The sequence below is a fragment of the Psammomys obesus genome, unplaced genomic scaffold, assembly GCF_907164565.1.
Source record: "Psammomys obesus unplaced genomic scaffold, mPsaObe1.curated_primary_1811, whole genome shotgun sequence".
NCBI classification, from domain to species: domain Eukaryota; kingdom Metazoa; phylum Chordata; class Mammalia; order Rodentia; family Muridae; genus Psammomys; species Psammomys obesus.
Genome location: NW_026596109.1, coordinates 11,774,977 through 11,796,092, shown reverse-complemented (window position 1 = coordinate 11,796,092; position 21,116 = coordinate 11,774,977). Strand labels below are relative to the sequence as shown.

The window sequence follows — 21,116 nt, the reverse complement described above, 5'->3', positions numbered from 1 at the left end:
AAAGAAAGAAAGAAAGAAAGAAAGAAAGAAAGAAAGAAAGAAAGAAAGAAAGAAAGAAAGAAGGAGGGAGGCTGGATTTGAGAGTTTGAGGCATTCTGATTCAGTCAGCTCAGCCCCTTACTGTAAGTCTATAACCTTAATCAAATCACAAATGATAATATTCTTCTCCTGGTTATTGGGGGTGGACTCAGTAAGGCGATTTCTGTGAAAGAGCTGAGCTCAGTGTCAGGTGCTTTGCAAATGATGATAATGCTGGTTCGTGTGGCTGGGAAAAATGAAGGCATCCTTCTTAAATACACATAATGAAAATAGACGACTCTTTCAGTCGAAGTTTTTAGAGCCATAAGCACAGTGTGTCTTTGCTTAAGACCCAAACTGTATATTGAATATGCCACATTATAACAGATAGAGGGGGCTTTGTTCCAGGCCCTGGGTTTGGTTCTCCCTGGAATTCTATGCTTTCTCTCACAGCCTAAGCCCAGCCTACCAGCAAGTTCTATTTGCTAACTCTCCAATATGTACCCAAAGTTCTATCTTCATTTTCCCAGTCCACCCATACCTGATAGCTCCTTCCTCTTTCCCCAGCCACCGTCTTTCTTCTGGACCACTGCTAAAGCTCCTCAGCCCTCACCCCACTTCTGTGCTCATGCCCTTCCCCACTCCGCAATCTTCTGAAAACATCCTTCTGATCTTACACTTCCCTCTTTCAAATCCGCAGGCTGGCGGGGGCGGGGTTGAGAGATGAGCTGTAGAGAACAGCCTCTGCTCTTGCAGATGACTGAGGTTTGGTCCTCAGCACCCATGTCAGGTGGCTCATAACCACCTGTAACTCCATTTCCAGAGGATCTCACGCCCTCTCTGGCCTTCATGGGCACAGGGTGCACTAACATGAACAGATAAAACATTCATACACATAAAATAAATCTTAAAACAACAAAACTGGGCTGGAGCAATGTTCAGCAGTTGAGAATACTGCCTGGTCTTCCCTTCCATAGAACCTGGGTTATATCCCGGTGAGCCTCACAGCCACAAGTAATGCCAGTCTCGGGGGACTCTGACGCCCTCTTCTGGCCTCCAAAGACACTGAGTGCACAGACACACACACACACACACACACACACACACACACACACACACAGGCAAAAGATGCACTCACATTAACATTTTTTTAAATAACGAAAAACGAGGATTTCTCGTCAACCTCTTAATCCATGGCTGACAGTGGGGGCCAGGTCTTTAGAAGTAAAGGTCCTGTCTACAAAGTACAGAAGAGCAAGTGTGTTCTGTCTATGCTGAATTTTTTTTTCCCAAGGCAGGGTTTCTTTATGTAACCTTGGCTGTCCTGGAACTCTCTCTGTAGATCAGGCTGGCCTCAAACTCAGAGATCTACCTGCTTCTGCCTGCTGAGTGCTGGGATTAAAGGTGTGTCCCATCATCGCCCAGCTGCTGAGATGGTTGACAGAAGGAAATATCATCTACTGTGTATCTGGGAAAGAGAAGGGCTATCATAAGATGAAAGGGGAACTAGAAAAATCACAGACAGAACCAGGAATAAGCTGGGGCAAGCTTAGAGAATTGGTTCTCTGGAGAGTCTCAAAGAAGCAGAATCACTAGTCGCAGTAAAAAGGGCACCCGCTTCTTCAAATCTAGTGCCTTTTTTTGTTTATTTATTATTTATTACAATTTATTCACTTTGTATCCCCACTGCAGCCCCCTCCCTCGTCTCCTCCCTATCTCACCCTCCCCCCCTCTTTTCCCCCATGTCCCTCCCCCAGTCCACTGATAGGGGAGGTCCTCCCCCCCTTCTATCTGACCCTAGCCTATCAAATCTAATGCCTTTTAAAAGACTGACTTATTTATTTATTTATCTGTCTGTCTGTCCCTGTGAGTGCATACACACGGATGTGTGCTGGTGGTGCTCAGAAGTGTCCTCTTCCACCGTGTTCCACCTGTTCCATTGAGGCTTGCACTCTCCAAGCCAGGATGGACATACAGACAATCATGCTAGCTTAAAAAAATAAGTACATACACACAATTAGAATAAACCAGTTCGACTGGACACGACGGCACCAATATAATCTCAACACCTGGGAGGTAGAGACAGGAAGATGGAGACTCCATTCATTCTCACTTTTAGTGAGTTTCAGGCCAGATAAGACCATACAAGACACTGTCTCAAAAAAAAAAAAAAAAAAAAAATCAAAATGAAGCCAAAGCCAGGCATAGCAGCACACACATCTGTGATCCTGGCAATGGGAAATAGAAACAGGAGGGCCAGGAGTTCAAGGTCATGTTTGGCTACATAGTTAATAAAGCATAGTTAATAAGGCATGAGCCACACAAGGCTCTGCCTCCAATAAACAAAACAAATAAGTAAACAGTTGTAATACAACGCATAAGGAGACAGTAAGAATAAAAGTTACATATTCACAATAGATGTGAAAGGAGCAGAAGTTCAGCATACTGTCAGACATACACAGCCAAGGTTATCCAAAGCGGGGGTGGGGGCTGAGAGCGTGTGCTCTGAAAGCAACGAGGAGGCAGGGTGCTGACACTCCTCACTCTTACTCTGCATAGTGCCTCCTGTGTCAGTTAAGCAGGGCCACAAAGGGAAGAGACCGGGTACAGCGAGGGAGAAGTCAGACACCCCTGTCACAGCCTGCAGGACCTACACCTCCGAGACCCTCAGGGTCGTTCCTGCAATTAGGTCTAATAACCGCTTTCAGCCAAGTAGGAGGATGTAAAATTAACATACAAAAGCCCATTTTCTCCTCCGGTGTAGGTGCCTGTGGCCAAGTGTGACAACCTGAAGTTGGGAGGGAAAATATCTACTCCCATCACTTGCCCACTGCCCCACACACATTTTAAAATATCATATTTTTTAACTGATAGGGCTAGGGTATAGCTCAGCTGGGAGGGCGCTTGCCTGTTGTGCACAAAGCCCTGGACTCAATCCCTGGTGCCACATAAACTTAGGGTAGTAATTCCAGCACTTGGGAGAATCAGAAGTTGAAGGCCAGGGCGGGATACATGAGCTCCTGTCTCAAAACAAAAGAATTGCCGAGTGTGGTGGCACACACTGGTTGTCTCAGCATCTGTGAGCTGAAGTGAGGGCCCGGGAGTTCCTGAGCCGCCTGAGCAAAGCGGTAAGAACTCCTGTGGAAGTAACTGTTGAATGGGACAGCAGGGTGAGTGCGCATGCCCGGAGCGCCCAAGAGTTTGGGTCAGACTGAGGAACCTAGCGAGCTCCTGCCGCTTCAAAACACAAAACAGAACCAAACTAAAAGAAATCGTTTACATTTGGATAATAAATGGATATCAATAATAAATGGATATCAAAATGGCAAAAAAAAAAAAACCAAACATTAAATAAACATCATTAGCTATTAGGGAAGTACAAATCAAAACCGCAACAAGATAGATACAGCTTTACACCCACTAAGCCAGCTATGTATATTTTTAAATGAACAATTCAGTATCGTTACCTAAAAAAGAATAGTTAACATTATTTTGATAATCCAATTTTGTCAGAAACACGAAAAAAAAACTAGAGCCCTCAGTTCCGTGAGATGGCTCAGCGGGTAGAAAGTGTTTGCCGTGACTGGCTGGCTTCAATCTCCTGTAGCTACCCACTGTGGAAGGAGAAAGCCAACTCCCGGAGCTGTCTTCTGACCTCCACAGGCACACCCTGACACACGCGTGTATGCACGCGCACGCACACACGCACACACACACACACACACCGGTACACACACACACACACACACCCCAGGAATAGCTGAATGAAATCGTTTTTAAAAGAGACTGGAACTCTCACATGCAGCTGGTGAAGATGTGAACTGGTACGTCTTAGAGAAGAGTCTTTCAGTTCCTTAAAAGATGACCCCGGGAGTTGACATGGCCCCGAGATGCAGTCTGCCAAGGGAGGAGTTGCATCTCTGCCCTCACTGGCATTTTCTGATTGTGCTGATCTGTTTCAGCAGATGAAGCAATAAAACCACCGGGAAAGAGGCGCATCATTTCTTACTGCCCTCAGGTGGTGGTGGCCCAAATGTCTTCCGGCTTCTCGAATGTAAAATAGCGCATGGTGTCTATATAAAGACAAATCAAAAGACCTAAGTGTGTCTTCCTTCCTCTCTCTGTCTCTGTCTCTCTGTCTCTATCCCTGAGGGCTTGATTTGACATGGTAGCACATGCCTGGTATCCCAGCATTAGGGAGGAAAGAGGAGACAAAAAGATCTACAGTTCTAGGCCAGACTAGGTCTGATAGGGAAGAAAGAAAGAAAGAAAGAAAGAAAGAAAGAAAGAAAGAAAGAAAGAAAGAAAGAAAGAAAGAAAGAAAGAAAGGAGGGAGGGAGGGAGGGAGGGAGGGAGGGAGGGAGGGAAAGGAAAAGGAAAAGAGAAGTGAGGAGACAGCACAGTGGAGAAGGTACTTGCTGCGAAAACATGAGGATCCAGTTCAGCTTCTCGGAACCTACATGAAAGCAAGGCACGGTGGTGTACAGCTGCCATCTCAGTGCCAGGAAGTGGAGGCAGGAGAGCCCCACAGTGGCCAAACACTCTACCCACATATACCTGCACAGGTAAATACGTGTATCTACACATGCACACACAGACAGCACACGAAGGAGAAAGAGGAGGAAAGGAGGAAAGAAAGGAGGAAAGACGGAAGGAAGGGAGAAAAGACAGGAGAAAACCCGGTTCTCGTAGTGATCAGGCCTAGTTTAGTATCTGTGTATCTTTTGTGGAGGACGCAGTACCTTGATACATTTCTAGGCTAGCTTCAAACCTGTGAGTCTCCTGCATCAGCCTCTCTGTATCTGTGATCCTAGAGGTAACAGTGTGCCATGGTGTCCAGATAATGTCTCCTACCTGTAGAGAGCTGTTTTATCACTGTGTGACCCTTGACCCTTCTCCAGGGCCATGTCTTTGCTTCCCCCTCATGACTCCTTTTTCCTCTTTGTTTTTGTAGTGCTGGGACTGAATCCAGGGCTTTGTGCTTGCTGGGCGAGGGTTCTGCTACTGAGTTGCACTCCAGCCCTCAGTGTGAATTTGCTTTTTGCTGTTTTTCTGTTTTTTGTTGGTTTTTGTTGTTGTTGTTGTTGTTGTTTTTTGTTTTTTGTTTTTTTTTGTTTTTACCACTCAGGGTCTACAGTAGCCCATGCTGGTTTTGAGGTTATTATATAGCTGAGCATAGTTTCCAACCTCTGATCCTCCTGCCTCTGTCTGCAGAATGCTGGGATGCCCACTACACACCATGCCCATTTATTGCAATGCTGGGCATCAGCCACAGGGCTTTGTGCTAAGCAAACACTACCAGCTGAACCACACCCCCGTCCCTGTTTGCCTCTCTCTCTTTCTCTTTTTTTCAGTTTGTATTTTCCAAGAACAAAGATATTCTTTCATATAGCAATAGAACCACCTAAAATTATGACCAAATTCAGAAATTTTAAGTTGTTACAATTATGTACAATCTTACCATGCCGGCCAGTAGTCAGCTGGCTGCCTGGGAAGAGAGGGTCTCAGCTGAGGAACTGCCTCCACTAGATTAGCCTGGGGGTTGGTCTGTGGGGCATTTTCTTTATGGCTGATGGACATGGGGCCGGCCCACTGTGCTCAGCCCTGAACCTGGAGAGGTGGGCTTGGGCTGTGTAAGGAAGAGAGCAGAGCAAGCTGGGGGAAAGCAAGCCAGTGAACACCTTTCCTTGGCGGTCACCGTTTCTGCTTCAGGTTCCTGCCATGTCCTCTGGCCCTGACCTCCTTCAGTCATGGACCGTGACCTAGGAGCTGAAGAAAAACCCTTTCCTCCCCAGGTTGCTTTTTGGTCATCACGGTGTTTACAACAGCAACAGAAACCAAACAAAGGTAAAACTTGGTTCTAGAGAGTGGGAGCTTTCTGTAATGGACCCAGCCGAGATGTTTTGGAGGATGATCGTGGAAGGGTTTTTGGAGCTTCAGATGGAAAAGCCATTGAGTGCTCAGAGCTTGACTGAATGTTCTAGGAGAGTTTACAAGAGGCGACTGTTGAGAGAGCAGGTGAGGGAGGCCTGGCTTGTGAGATTTCAGAGGGAAATTTGAGGCTTTCTCAAAGACTTTAGCTCGGACGCTCATGGGATATATTTGAATTAAGAATCTGTGGGAGCATCTGGACATCGTGGTGTGCGCCTGTAATCCCCTCTCCCACCCTCAGGCTTCGTGTGGTCTGTGCTGGCTTCAAATGTACTACCAAGCCAACTCTTGGCCCCCCAGCCTTTGTCTTCAGAGTGTTAGGGTTACAGGTCTGTAGCACCAAGGCCACGCCTCTATCCCTTCTTTCACATATTTATCTGTTTGTATATTGTTATCAATATAAACTCATGGATCTGTCTTCTGTTTACTAGGTTATAATCTATCACTCTCACCGCGTTATTATTATTGTTTAACTTGTCCCAGTGTTGAGTAGTGAGAAATCCTTCAAGCTGCCTTCTGAATACCCTCTCTCTCCCTCTCCTCTCTCTTTCCTTCTCCTCTCTCTCTCTTCCTCCCCCCCCTGCACCTCCTTGCTTTCTTATATAAGATGCCCCAGGTTCATCTTGTACTTTCCTGTCTATTTCAGGAAGTCAACCATTTCTCCCAGAAACTTTCTGTATTGTAGGGAATGAATATTTAGAAACCAAGACCTGGGCCGCAGGTACACTCATTGCTCCTGGGCTATAATTGCTTCTAGGCCCTTTTAATAAACAAGGAAAGGGGGAGCTGAGATAGCCATTTAATTTAGTTAACTGTGTTTAATCATGGCTTCATTACTGGTACTTCTAATTCTGAGCTCCCCTAGGGCCCTTCCTTCATTTGCATCTCTCTCTTTCCCACAGCGACAACTCTGCTCCCCAGAGCCTTGGCTACTTTTTTTCACCTATTCAATGTTGTAACACAAAGTAGTTTCAGAATTGCTGCATTGATTCCATTACCAAAATAACTCACTAAATAGGGTTCAGGATTTGTTTGCCATTTTGCTTTGTTTTTAGAATATGTATATATACTGAAAGTGCTGTAGTAAAATATATGTGTGTGTGTGTGTGTGTGTGTGTGTGTGTGTGTGTGTGGATTGGTCTTCCTTTCAAAGCCATTGTAAATCACATATTTAAATGTAGTTAAATTCATTAGTTTCTGTTGATGTTCCGTTTCAAGAACTATATTCTCTTTTGAATTTGCTGTGTAGACCAGGCTGGCCTCAAACTCACAGGGAGCTGCCTGCTTCCTCTGCCTTCTCAGGGCTGGGACTAAAGATGTGAGACGCCATAACTGACTTAATACACCCATCCCTGTTGATTTAGTCTTCACCTTGAACATGTAAAAGCTAGTGTTGTTCCCAAATTCAAATTCCTGCAAAAAGCAAATAGAATGCTCCACTAATCTGTATGTCATCTGTATGTAGGAGCTATGCAAATTTTCTGTGCATCGTTCCAGTTTTAATATACCTGCTATCAAAAGAAACACCCCTAATTCATCTTAGTACCCAATTGTTTCCAACTGGTTCTCTCCCTTCACTATGTGAGTTCCAGGATGTAACTTAGGACATCAGATTTGGTGACAAGCAGCTTTGCACATTGAGCAGCCTCTCAGCCTCACTGATGCCTTGTTGGTTGGTTGGTTGGTTGGTTGGTTGGTTGGTTGGTTGGTTGGTTTTTACGGGTGAAACAATTTATTTGGGCCCAAGGTTTCAGGGTCTCAGTCTGCTGTGGTGGGGACAAGGTGGTAAAGCAAACATCTCACCGATAATGCAGGCCGCACATGAGGTGCCTGTTAATACGTGGTTCTTTCTCGGCCCTCCCTGAAAGAGCCTACTCCTCAGTGACCCAGATTCTTGCCTCTTTGGCTCCCTTGCTGCATCAACCGGCCGCTCAGATTTTCCTGAAACACTCACCACTCTTGCCTCTGACAACAGCTGCCTCTCACTTTCCCTTCTTCCACAGTTTCTTCTTCTTCTTCTTCCCCTTTTCTAGTCCCCTGCCCTAACATCTGTAATTCCTCAGGCCTCTTCATGGCTGCCTTCACTTCCCCGTGTTAACTCTTCCAGGTGGTCTAAACGGCTTCTGTTTTTAAATGCAGTTGGAGGGAGGAATGTGAATTGAATATAATTAAAATAGCTTGTATATATTTATGAAAAATTGAAAAATAAAAATTAAGTCCCTCAAGTGAAAAAAAAAATGCTTATTTGCTAGTAACTTTAAAATTCATACCTTGGTCCCAGACTTTCCTGGTTTCCAACTGTGTTGACATCCGAATGGACGCCTCCTAGACATCTCACGGACACCCAAGTTTAACACGCCTATTTCTCTGCCACGCCTGCTCGTCTCAGGATCCCTTTCGGAAGCAAATGTCAGCCATTCACCTCCCTGGAAGTTGCTCTTTAGTCCTCCATTTTCCTCAGCTACAATACCCATCCTACCTGCAAAAATCACCGAAGCATGTCCAGCTAGACCTTCCTGACTGCTTCCTTGCCAGCACTTCGCGCCACTTAACTTCCAAATGCTCGTTCTCCGCATAACTGGCCTCCCCTCAGGGACTCCTCCTTTTCACTTCCCACACACTCATCCTCTGAATAACAGCTACAAAGACTTAAAGAACATAGTGCGTAGCTTAACCAGCATGGAGGTGTGTGCCCGTATTCCCCAAACTCACGAGGCTGAGGCAGGAGGATTGAGTATGAGGCCAGCCTTACCACAAAGCGGGACTCTGTAACCACGATAATCATGTGGGGGGGGGCTCAGGCAGGTGGATGGCCAGGGCTGCAGAGAAAAACCTTGCCCCCCCAAAAAAATCATAAATAAATAAATAAGTAAGCAAACAAATACATAAATAGCAACTTAGTCATTACGTATCCGGTATGTGACAAAAACTGGTTCAACCAAAATATATGTATGTATATGGAGAGAGAGTATGCCTTTTTTTCTTTCCTTTTTAAAAATTTTCTACAACTCCATGAAGTAAAACTCAAACCTACCTCAATTTTATTGGACATGGAAAGATTAAGAAATGTACTCAAGATCGTGCATTTGGTGAATGGTAGTACTTAGAACTTGGGTTTCTGCCCAGACCGAGTTCTTGTTCTTTCAATACTTTAAGAAATATATATGATGGGTGTGTGTACGTGTGTGTGAGTGTGTGTGTGTGTGTTTAGGTCAGAGGACAGCTTCATGGAGCTGGATCTTCCACTCTTACATTGGTCCCAAGGGTGAAACTCAAGCCTCCAGCCTTCATCAGAAAGCATCTTCAGCCACTGACACATGGTTCCGGCGCAGGTCCTTCCCTTTAATATTATTTACCACACCGTGTCGGGTCACGTCACTGACCAGCCTCGAATGCTTTGACAGCGTCTCACTACTCCTGAACTAAATTCTTACAAACGTGCTCCACACTCCACACCTGGCTTTTCCTTTCCTTTTGTTCCATGTGTGTGTGTGTGTGTGTGTGTGTGTGTGTGTGTGCATGTGTGCTGCATGCGTATGTGCATGCTCGTGTTTGTGTGTTTTTCCCTCCCAGCTGCTTCTCTGCCACCAGCTGCTGCATGCTCTCTCTCAAATATCCCTGCCCCTGACCGCCGTGCAGCTGGGTCCACCTTGTCTTTCAGACCTCATTTCAGTTTCTAGTCAGAGGCCTTCCCTCCTTTGCTGTTTCCTTTTTAATTTTTTTTATCTATGTCCTGGGGAGAGGGCTCTCAAGCGCCACAGTTGAGCCTGCAGGTAGGAGAACTCTCGGGAGCTGCTTCTCTCCTTCCCCACAAGGGTTCTGGGATGGACGGAAAGCACAGGCTTCCGGCTGGGTGGCACGTTTGCTGAGCCAGGTCACCAGCCCTCTGCGCTGTCTCTTAGTGAGGTCCCTCCCTCCCAGGCTGCCTCCATCCTGTGTTTATTTTCTCCTTAGCTCTTAGCAAGTTGCAATCATTCGTTTGCTGACTTGTTTCTCTTCCCTCACCAAAATTAAGTGTGCTGGGAGACAAATGCTGTGTCTGAGTCACTCTCATGCTCTCATAAGAGGCCAACACATTTGTTGTTTCTGGAGGAACGCTAGCATTTGTTGCATAAACAAAGTGTCTTTCGTAGCTTCTGTTTAATCACGATTTTGCACACTGACCACTTGAGTCTGTCATAGCCTAGATTCTATCTCTTCCCATGCATATCCTCCTCCACCTCCCAGCCCCTCTGTTTGCATACTGTTAGCCCTGGTTTTTATTGCTGCTAATGGCCTGAGTCATTTCATGTTTCCTGATTTGGATTCCAGAGATGGATTCCAGAGAGAGAGAGAGAGAGAGAGAGAGAGAGAGAGATTTGCCCAACTCATTTTCAAGACGCCAAGCTGCGTTTGTAGGTCACTGGCAACCCCACAGGGTGCTTGCCTGTGGGTTGTATTCCCAGCCCCAGTCCAGGCCACTGTGTTCTGGCAGGGTGGGGGTGGGGATGGTCAGCAGAGCACCTCTTTTCACGATTTCACAAGAACTCGGAGTCTGCAGGCACAGGGACTGAGGTTTGAGCAGCAGTTGGAGCAGCAGGAACTTAATGACCCACGTTCCCCAAAAGCCAAACTCTGAAGCAGGACTCAGTCCACCTCGGAGTCCATTTCACTCCCCAGGAGACTAGTAAACACAAATCGTGGCCTCACATGCACGTACACAGTGTTTCTAAAGTGCAAGGTGCGTGCCAAAATCCGCACTTGTTCCTCCAGCAACCTCGGGAGGTAAAGAACGCCATTTCCTTTAAACAGATGAAAACAGTAACTAAGGATAAAAGAATAATAGCCCATCCCTGCCGTCCCTGTGTGACCGGGCTCAAGGTCACACGCACGCACGCGCACACACACACACGCAAGAACCCCCACTAGATTTCTGGATGTACAGTGAGCCTCTTAGAGGTGTGCAGTCGCGACGGAAGCTTGTTGGAGGCAGCATTACAGCATTACAGCATCTGGCTCGAGCAGCCATCTATGGAGCGGGATCCTGTGCCAGTGAGTCGGTTTCGTGTGCTCTCTGAGCTCGACCTCACATCTGTGTGCAGCAGATAACATTATAAACCCCCACTCAACACATAAGGGACACTGAAATTTAAAAACGAGGTCACGAGTACAAAGTTTAAGGTCTAATAAATGGCCGTGCTGGTATCTTAACTTTTGATCCTTGAAGCTGAAGGCCAGGCTGGCCTTGAACCCACAGAGCTCTGCCTGCCCCTGTCTCCCTTCTCTCTCTCTCTCTCCATTCCTGAGGGTTTCACGTGTGCCAGGCAAGCACTTGCTATCTGACGGGTCTGCCTTCTCCTGGTGGGCTTTGTCACATACATCAAATCAGTTTCTTTCTTGCTCTCCATCTCCCTCGCTGTAAAAGGAGGCTGTCTTTACGGAATCTGTGGTGTCCCTAGTCACTAATGGCTTCTTGCTATGCAGGAAACCCCCACGGGGCACTCTGTGTTCAGTTGAGCCTGAATCTAAACCCTTCCTCGGTGAGAAGCGGCAGCTATCAACTCCAGTGGACAATAAGGAACACGAAGTCTCTCATGGGAGCCTGCTGGCAGCAGTTCCTTCCGGACTCTGCAGGCATTAGGGCTGACAACAGTTATTCTCCAAGGAAAGGAAGGTCGTGGCTCTTACTGTTTTATTGTTCAGCAATGGTATTTTCAGATAGGGCCTCATGCGCTCAGGACTGACCCTGAACTTCTGATCCTCCTGCCTCTGATTCTCAGGTACTGAGGTCACAAGTATGTGACCCAAATAGTATATGTTCAATAAAGAAATTTGAATTGGGGCTGGAGAGATGGCTTAGAGGCTTATAGTATGGGCTGATCTTCTGGAGAACCCAAGTTTGATTCTCAGCACCCACGAGGTGGCTCACAGCCATCTATAACTCCGGTTCCAGGGGATACATGACCTTCTTCTGGGCTCCACAGACACTAGGTATGCATGTGGTGCAAAAACATAATGCAGGCAAAACGCTCATAAGCGCAAAATAACATTTTATAATAATTATTTTTTATTATAAAAATTTCATGACAAAAATTTATTTTAAAAAAGGAAATCTGAATTTATATTTGAGCTTGAGATCTTTTCCTAGGCTAAGGCTTTATGTCAGTGATCTCATTTAATATTACCACAAGGCCAAAATGGAGTTCTTACAGCCTCCATTTTTCAGGCAAAGGCGCTGTGAATCCCTGGACATCTAATGAAAGGTAGTGAAGGAACTGAGGCTCCATTGTAGAGCGTTGGATCAAACTTCCAGCTCCGAGAGCTTGGAGAAATTACTAACAAGTTACCTGGGCTCTGACCCAGGCTGGATGGAAGCCAGCCTGGGCTACAGAGTGAGACCCTACCCCAAAAACACAGTAGTAGTAATAATAATGAGGAGGAGGAGGAAGGGAGGAGGGGGGCTATTGTGAGTGTGTGTTTTGGGGCTTGTGAAGCAGTACAACCAAGTATAGTGTTTTGGTGTGCCAAGTCATCTGAACTGGAGGACACTGGAAGAGCCCAGGATGCAAATTTCTCTTTGACCTTCTTCGACCTTCCTCTCTCCCATCTCTTTCTCCCTTGAAGTTAGTCACTGAAGTAAGAATTTCAGTTTCCCAAGGTGGGTCATAAGAACTAGAAATATTAGCCTAACTTTCCCCTTCCTTTCTGTAAAGGACAATTTGTCTGATGGTGAGACATTAAAAACCTCATTCCACCCACACTGAGAAGCCGAGCAGAATCTGAACAGATGGACAGGGCCAAGCTGCCCCTCTTGATCTATTACCCTCTGTTCAGCCATGGTTCTTCTTGATTGCCCAGCGCTCATTGAGCTGAAGGGCAAAAATAGTTTTCTCTCAGTTTTTGATCCTTCATTTCAGAACGATCTTCTATCTATCTATCTATCTATCTATCTATCTATCTATCTATCTATCTATCTATCTGTCTATCTATCTATCTGTGTTTTGGAATAGAGTCCAGACTGGCTTTGAATTCCTAATCTTTCTGCCTCAATCTTTTAAATAATATAAATCCTCAGTTTAAAAAATCTTTCCCCCTCTTTTCAACCTGTCTTTTGTTTCGGGGATGTCTGCTACTCTTACAATAGTAGAACTAAATGTTCTTTTTAAAGACTTACTTATTTATTTGGGGATTTTGTTTTGTTTTTTAAATAGAGTCTCTCTACATAGTCCTGGCTGTCCTGGAACTCACTATGCAGACCAGGGTGACCTCTAACTCACAGAGATCCACCTGCCTCTGCCTCTGGAGTCCTGGGATTAAAGGCATGCACCACTACATCTGGCAAGACTTATTTATTTTTTATGTATCTGTATGAGTGTCTTGCATACTTAGTTGTCTATGTCCCTTATGTGTGCAGTGTTTTCAGAGGATCCCTGGAACTGAAGTGACAGTTGTGAGCTGCTGTGTACGTGCTGGGAATCACACACATGCCGTGACATGCCCCTCCAACATGTACCCACATATAAAACCATAATAAATTTTTAAATATTGAAGACCCTCACAAAACAGCGATCAGAGAAAAGATCTAAAATAACAAAACGAAACCTAAATGTCACATAAGTAAAAATATTCACACAAAACAAAAATCATATTTTTAAAGAATATATATAAACAAAAACATATTAAACAAAATTTAGTTCTCATTGTAAGAAAGCAGGAAAAAGCCAAAGACTAAATTTCACCGCCATTGTCAGGGACCAAAGATTTGGTAATGTATCATGTACAAAGTCAAACCAATCAATCAACTAATGAGCACAATGCCTAGAGGCGATACAATAAACACTGCATAACTGTCTCTAGGGTGCGGGAAACCAGAACCTTGGGCTGTCACATACATAATCCCAAAGGCTTTATGCGAAACACGTATGTTTCTGAAAATAATTATTTTGAAGCATGTAACCAGATGTATGTTTTTCAATCATCTGGAGAGCGCTGGTGTTCAGAAGAAAAGGCCCTGTGACACCCTAGCTCAGGTGAGAACCAGGGTGGAGAGGCTGCTGGATGGGGGTGGGGCGGGGTAGAGTACAGGACCCCAGCTCCACAGCGGACGGTGGAGGGCCTCCAAGAGGGAAGTGGACAGAGAAGGGCAGTCAGGCCGGAGAGGCTATCACTGCAGGATCCAGGCTGCGGAAGCAGAAAACGATGCGGAGGACAGTGAGAGGATATTGAAAACCGGCCCCTAAGTGACAGAAATCTGACTCACAGAAGCAGAGATGGCGGCGTGTTAACAGTGGGTTAACACACTGTTAACCCCAGCAGAGTCTCCAGGAACTCTCCCAGTGAGTTCCGGGCCAGCCAGGGCTACCTAGTAAAATACTGTCTAAACGTTAACGAGTAGAAGGCAGAGAGGGAGTGTGAAGAGGAGGCTCCTAAGCTGATGACTGAAGGAGTGGAGGAACCAGCTTGAGCTGGTGAGCCCTCTGCCTAGGGAGAGATAAGCAGGACTGAACCGGAAGGGCTTGAGGGCAGGGATGAGGAAGAGATGAGGATTCTGCGATAAGCTCAGTGAGAAGCAGATACCTGCAGTTTGCTGAGAGGTGGTTAAGTAAACTGAGAAGACAATTGGTGTCTTGGAAGGTAAGCTGAAGTGCACAGAGAGGAACACTTGTGTACACAGAGGATGCTGGGCCAGGTTCATGGGGCATGAAGGGGACCAGGGCGCCCCTTCCCTTCCGGCCACGCCTCCCGCAGAGCCTGATTCTCCCTGCCTGCCTGGTGCTGAAACAGAGGGCTGCTCTGTGCAAAGCTGCCTCCTCCCCTGCCACCTCTCTGTCACCACGTGGTTTTTGTTTTCGTACACACTTGCTTCTGCCTCTTCCCGGAGATGCCAGCTGGGCTCAAGGCCCGGTACGTTTGGGAAGCGTTTAGGGACGCAAGCACAACACAAAATGTCTTTTAAAAGCGTGGTATGAGCCCAGGAGCACTAGCTGTTTTTCCAGAGGACCCTGATTCAATTCCCAGCACCCAAATGGCGGCTTATAACAACCTGTAACTCTGGGGCCAGGGTAATCTGATGTCCTAGTCTGGCCTCTGCCCTACCGGGCACACAAGTGGTGGACAAGCATACATGCAGGTAAATAACTAGATACATTAAAAAAAAAAAACAAAAACTAATTTTAAAAAGCATTCTGTGATACACGCATTTATTTTGTAACAGCTTTGTCATTGTAGCAATTTATAAGATTTTTATTTTACAGCTTAGAAGAAGCAATCTAATTTCTTTCTTCTTTTTGGAAGATGTCTTCTGCACAGAGGAGGAAAACAGCTATCAGCTTGCCCTACCGACAGCCAAAGAGAGCCCACGGTGTTGGGAAAGCTCAGCTCTCTGTACAAGATCCAGTCAGTCAGGAAAGGGGGCTCTATGAAGAGTTGGCTCTGGACAAGACTAATTCTGCACTGTCACACTTTCTAACTTTAGGTATCTTTGGACACATCATTTTTCACTTTTCTCATTAGAAGTAACCAAATATTCTGGATATTAGCCCTCTATGGGACGTCGGGTTGGTGAAGATCCTTTCCCAATCTGTAGGCTGTCGTTTTGTTCTGGTGACAGTGTCCTTTGCTTTACAGAAGCTTTTCGGTTTCATGAGGTCCCATTTAGTGATTGTTGCTCTTAGCGCCTGAGCTATTGGTATTCTGTTCAGGAAGTTGTCTCCTGTGCCAATGAGTTCAAAGGCTCTTCCCCACTTTTTCTTCCAACAGATTTAGTGTGTCTGGTTTTATGTTGAGCTCTTTGATCCACTTGGACTTTAATTTTGTGCAGGGTGATAAATATGGGTCTATTTACATTTTTCTACATGTAGACATCCAGTTAGACCAGCACCATTTGTTGAAGATGCTGTCTTTTTTCCATTGTATGGTTTTGGCATTCTTGTCAAAAATTAGGTGTCCAAATGTGTGTGGGTTTAGAAATTAGACACCAACAAACCGAATAATCCAATTAAAAAAATGGGGTACAGAGCTAAGCAGAAAATTCTCAACAGAGGAATATAGAATGGCAGAGAAACACTTTTTAAAATGCTCAAAAGTCCTTAGTCATCAGGGAAATGCAAATCAAAACAACTCTGAGATTCCATCTTACACCCATCGGAATGTCTAAGATCAAAACCTCAAGTGATAACACATGCTGGAGAGGATGTGGAGAAAGGGGAACCCTACTCCACTGCTGGTGGGAGTGCAAACTTGTACAACCACTTTGGGAATCAATCTGGTTCTTTCTCAGAAAATTGGGAATAATTCTATCTCAAGGTCCAGCTATACCACTCCTGGGCATATACCCAAAAGATGCTCTACTACACAACAAGGACATTTGTTCAACTATGTTCGTAGCAGCTTTATTTGTAATAGCCAGAAACTGGAAACAACCCAGATGCTCCTCAACTGAGGAATGGATACAGAAATTGTGGTACATCTACACAATGGAATACTACTCAGCTATTAAAAACAAGGAAATCATGAAATTTGCAGCAAATGGATGGAACTAGAAGATATCATCCTGAGTGAGGTAACCCAGAAACAGAAAGACAGGCATGGTATACACTCAGTTATAAGTGGTATCTTAGCCATATACTATAGGACAGCCATCTACAGACCTAAAGAAGCTAAACACTAAGGAGGACCCTAGGGAGGATGCTTAAATCTCATTCAGAATGGCAAGCAGTATAAACACCAGAAGCGGTGGAAGAAAGGAAACAGGATGGAGGCCTATTATACAGGGTCCTCTGAAAGGCTCCACCCAACAGGGGATCAAAGCAAATGCTGAGACTCAGGGCCAAACTTTGGGCAGAGCGCAGGGAATCTTATGGAGGAAGAAAGGGAATAGAGGGACATGGAAAGGACAGGAGCCCCACAAGGAGACCAACAAAACTAAAAGATTTGAGCCCATGGGGGGGGCCTGTAGAGACTGATGTACCAACAGAGGACCATGCATGGAGAGGACCTAGACCCCCTGCTCAGATGTGGAAAATTGGCAGCTCAGGCTCCATGTGGATCTGTGAGGGAGGGGAGCAGGGGCTGCCTCTATCATGAACTCAGTTGACTGCTCTCTGATCACTCGGCCCTGGCAATGAGGCCTTGCCAGGCCATGGAGGAAGAGGGTCCAGGCAGTCCTGATGAGACTTAAGCTATAGGCAGATGGCAATGGTAGAGAACTCCCCCTTTCAGTGGACCCCGGGAAGGGGGTGGGGGAATAAGGTAGAGAGGGTGGAAGAGGGGGAGCTGAGGGAGGGGGCTTCAACCAGGATGTATAATGAACAAATTGTGAAGAAAAAATTAAAATAAAAAAAAAAGAAGTAATCAAATTAGAGTGTTGAGGCCTCCGAGACCACCCCTTGATTCTACGTCACCCTGACGCTCAATGGCAGTCTGGAGACCAAGATTGTTCTGAGTCTCTCCCCATTATCACCACTCACAAAAAAGTACCATGCGCTCCTCGATGCCGAGAGGACACAGGGTGCTCTCCTGACCCCTTCCGTGGAAGAAAGAAAACCGCGCCATAAACTAGCTGCATGAAGCTCATCTCAGCTCTTTTCTGGTCTGGGCCACTGTCTCTAACGGAACATCTCAGTATCAGGCAGCGCCCCAGAGACCCTCAGTAGCTCATGTGTGATGTTTTCAAACTTGCCGTTGTTTTGAAACTTTGCCTTTTGTGGGATGGCGTGCCTTGGCCACCCCGCCTGGCTGGGAAACGTCTCTGTAGTCCCTGGGCTGGCAGCGTGCTAATCTTTCTTTCCACACCCAACGGCCGCTTACTTGTTTCAGGTTTATCAGTTCTTGTATGAACACACGCTGCCTGTGTGTTGTCACAGGGCAACTTACAGACTTGGTCCTCTCCTACTACGGAAAACTCGGAGATGAAACTCGGGTCTTGAAGGCTTGCTCCTTTACCCGTCTTACTTGCTCCTCATCTAGAATACTTCAAAAGTCCGAACCCACCATTAGGAGCTGGGCAGTTTTTGCCTGCCTGCAATTCCAGCCCTCAGAGGCTGAGGTAGGAGAAAGTTCAAAGCCAGCCTATGCTTTCAGAGTAAATTCTCTGCCAGTCAGCACAACATGGTGAGACCATGGGGACCCAGTCTCAAAGGGGGGGGGGGGGTAGGTGTGTTGTGTATTATAAAAATGTCAAAGAATAAATAAAAGATACTCTTTTAAAAACTAACTGTTTAGTTTTTCTAAAAACAAAAAACAGAACAGACTAGGGCCCAGCTCCCAGGGAGGAAGGAAGAACTTCCTGCCGCTCTCACTGATCTTATGACTCCACTTCCTGTTGTCCAGGCTCCTTGTTCTTTGACTCCAAATCTGTTCTATGCTTTCGTGCATTCTTCAATAGTTGGCTCAAAAGTTGCTCTCTTCATGAAGCTGTCTCTGAAACCCGCAGGCATAGGCAGAGGGAGTTCATTGCTTGGTTGTTTGGTTGGCTTTTGGTTGTTTTTTGAGACAGGGTCTTAGTCTAGGCTGGCCTTGAGCTCACTATGTAGTGGAGGGTGCTACTGAACTCCTGATCCTCCTGCCTCTACCTCCCAAGTGCTAGGAGTTCATTCTTCCTAAGATATTTAGTAAGCACCTTGATTCATGTTTGTAGCCCTATGTTAGGTTTACTGGCTCCTTAAATTTGGATTAAACACACAGAGACACACAGACACCCAAAAGGACATTTCTTCCATGTAACAGGCTGGCTACTGTCTGTATTCAATAGTAATAAATATTCCTTCAAATAGCCTGGTGCAGTAGAAGGATAAGCTTCTACTTGTTTGGACCAGACAAACACGTTTAGACCCTGGCCCGTCCCTTACTGTCTGACCCCCAACAAGTTTCTGTGTCTGTAACATGAAGATAGCAATGACCTTTGCAGTGATCACTGTCAGACTGAATGGATGCATTGTAGGCACGCTGTGGGAAAATGCTTTCTCATCTGTAAAGAACTACAAGAATGCAAGAGATAATGGTGCTAAGAGCAGGTGGAACAAAAAAGATAGAAACAAGACAGCAAACCTGCCAGCAAGTGACAGTCATTTAAACATTAGGTCATGAACAGCAAGCAAAGTGACTTCCAGGAAGTATTTTTCAGTGTTCTGAGGCTGTTCTGATTTTGGTTTTAGGGCTCAGTCAGTACACCCAGAAGAGGAAACACTGGGTACAACTGTCAGCGCTGCACAGTAGATTTAAGAAATGCATACACTTAGACAGAAGGAAAACCCAGGCGCACAGGGCGCCTGAAAGTGAGAACCAAGTTTATACAGAAGCTTGCCTACCAAACAGTTCATTTCATAAACACCGTAACAATGATAGTACTTTTAACTACTTTTTCTTTAAAAGAGTGGGGAGGGGGTGTGAAGATATAAATCCAAAGTTTATCCGAGAAGAGCGAGGCATTTTACTTCCCGTAATCTGCTAACTTATGGCCAGTTCCCTTTATGAGCACTGTCTCCGGCTTCCTTGAATAGCCACTCTCTCTGCGGTTACAGTTCGTCCTTCTGATCAAAGCGGGCTTCCTCTTTGCCCAGAGCCGTCCTCCCAGCGCTGTACTTCTGCTTGGGCTTTTCATCTGCTTCGTCGGACTGCTCTCCATCCTCCTCCTCGTCCTCCTCATCCAGCCCCCACACATCCTCTTGCCTGGCTCGCTCCTTCTCCCTCTTCTTCTTGGCCTCTTCCGCCTCCTTCTTTTTCTCCATTTCTTCATACAGCTCTCTCCACTGCTGTTCTATATCCTGTTTAGAAATGTGGGACTTCAAAGTTTCACATAAACAGAGAGCCCATTTTAGAAACATCTGTTGTCTTCCCATTGGCCTCAAGATTCCCAGGATGGTGTTCCTTTACATCTAAATTTCAGTACCTCTGGGGAGGGGAGAAATCTGTGTCTGGGTGTTGATGTATGGTTCCTTTGTAAATAAAATAGATTTGAAGCCAAGCTTACTGTTGTATCCCTGTAATCCTAGCACCTGGGAGATGGAGGCAGGATCAGGAGTTCAGGGTCATCCTCTGCTAGACAAGGAATTGAAGCTTGGCCTGGGCTACCTAGGACCCTGTCTCAAAATGAAAAACGTAAAATGAAATAAAAACTAAAGTAAAATAACTTTAGAATATAAAGTGGGCTGGCAAGAGGACTAAGTAAAGGTACTTGGTGTCAAACCTGACGACCTGAGTTTCATCCCTGTGGGGCTCACGTAATGAGCGAGAACCACACACATTCTGTGGCATGTGCATGAACTCACACACGAAGTAAACATAATAACAATGCTTAGGAATCAAATTATCTTAAAAATCAACTACTAAAATAAAATTAATCGATTCATCGTCTATTATTAGGTGTCTGTGTCACTGCTCACCACAGGCAAAACAATATTTGTGTGGTATTTGAATTCGTCACAGAGATCGTAACGTTATGCATCCCACTTTCTACGTGAGCCATCCAGTGTTTGGACTTCTTTCTAATTCATTCATTTGTTTATTCTGTTCCTGAGGCTGGGTTTTGCTATATAGTCCAGAATGGCCTTGAATGCTTTCTTTTTTTTTTTTTTAATTTTCTTTTCTTTTTTTTCCTTTTTTTTTTTTTTTTTTTTTTTTTGAGACAGAGCCTTGGCTGTCCTGGAACTCACTTTGTAGACCAGGCTGGGCTCAGACTCACAGAAATCCACCTGCCTCTGCCTCTGGAGTGCTGAGATCTAAGTTGTATTCCACCATGCCCAACTCTTGAACTCTTCCTTAATCCTGCCTCTGCCTCCCCCCTGTTGGGATTATAGGGTTGGATGTGTTAGCATGCCCAGCTCATACGGACTTTACATTTTGTTTTCCCTATACTGAATATAAGCCCTATGAAGATAGAAACGTCCCAATTTTATTTCATTGCTATGTCCCTAACAACTGCCATGGCAAACCAGTTCTTACCAAGTATCTGTCAAGTAAATGTATGGTGTAGCATGTACTGAACACATACAAAATATCAGGAGCTTAAAAGATAGCTGCTATCATTATTCCCAACTGAGAGAAAAAGGTTAAATAAATTGACCAACTTCATAGAGCTAGTCAGGGGTGGAGCCTGGATTTGACCCTAAGCAGTCTATCTAAAACATTCTTGCTCTTAACTAGTGTGTGTGTGTGTGTGTGTGTGTGTGTGTGTGTGTGTGTGTGTGTGT

At 45.5% G+C, this 21,116-nt stretch overlaps 1 protein-coding gene and 1 non-coding gene across 2 annotated transcripts in view; both read right to left on the bottom strand.

The window, feature by feature from the left end:
- Positions 1-7,369: 7,369 nt before the first annotated feature.
- Positions 7,370-7,473, bottom strand: LOC129692623 (U6 spliceosomal RNA). The gene has a single exon (XR_008722730.1). It is a non-coding gene; the product is annotated as a U6 spliceosomal RNA (small nuclear RNA).
- An 11,969-nt stretch (positions 7,474-19,442) lies between these two features.
- Positions 19,443-21,116, bottom strand: part of LOC129692400 (calreticulin-like) — a 30,657-nt gene continuing 28,983 nt past the window's right edge. The window contains exon 9 of the mRNA XM_055628737.1: positions 19,443-19,691. Within this exon, the coding sequence (XP_055484712.1) occupies positions 19,443-19,691 (249 nt within the window). The remainder of the gene's footprint in view (positions 19,692-21,116) is intronic.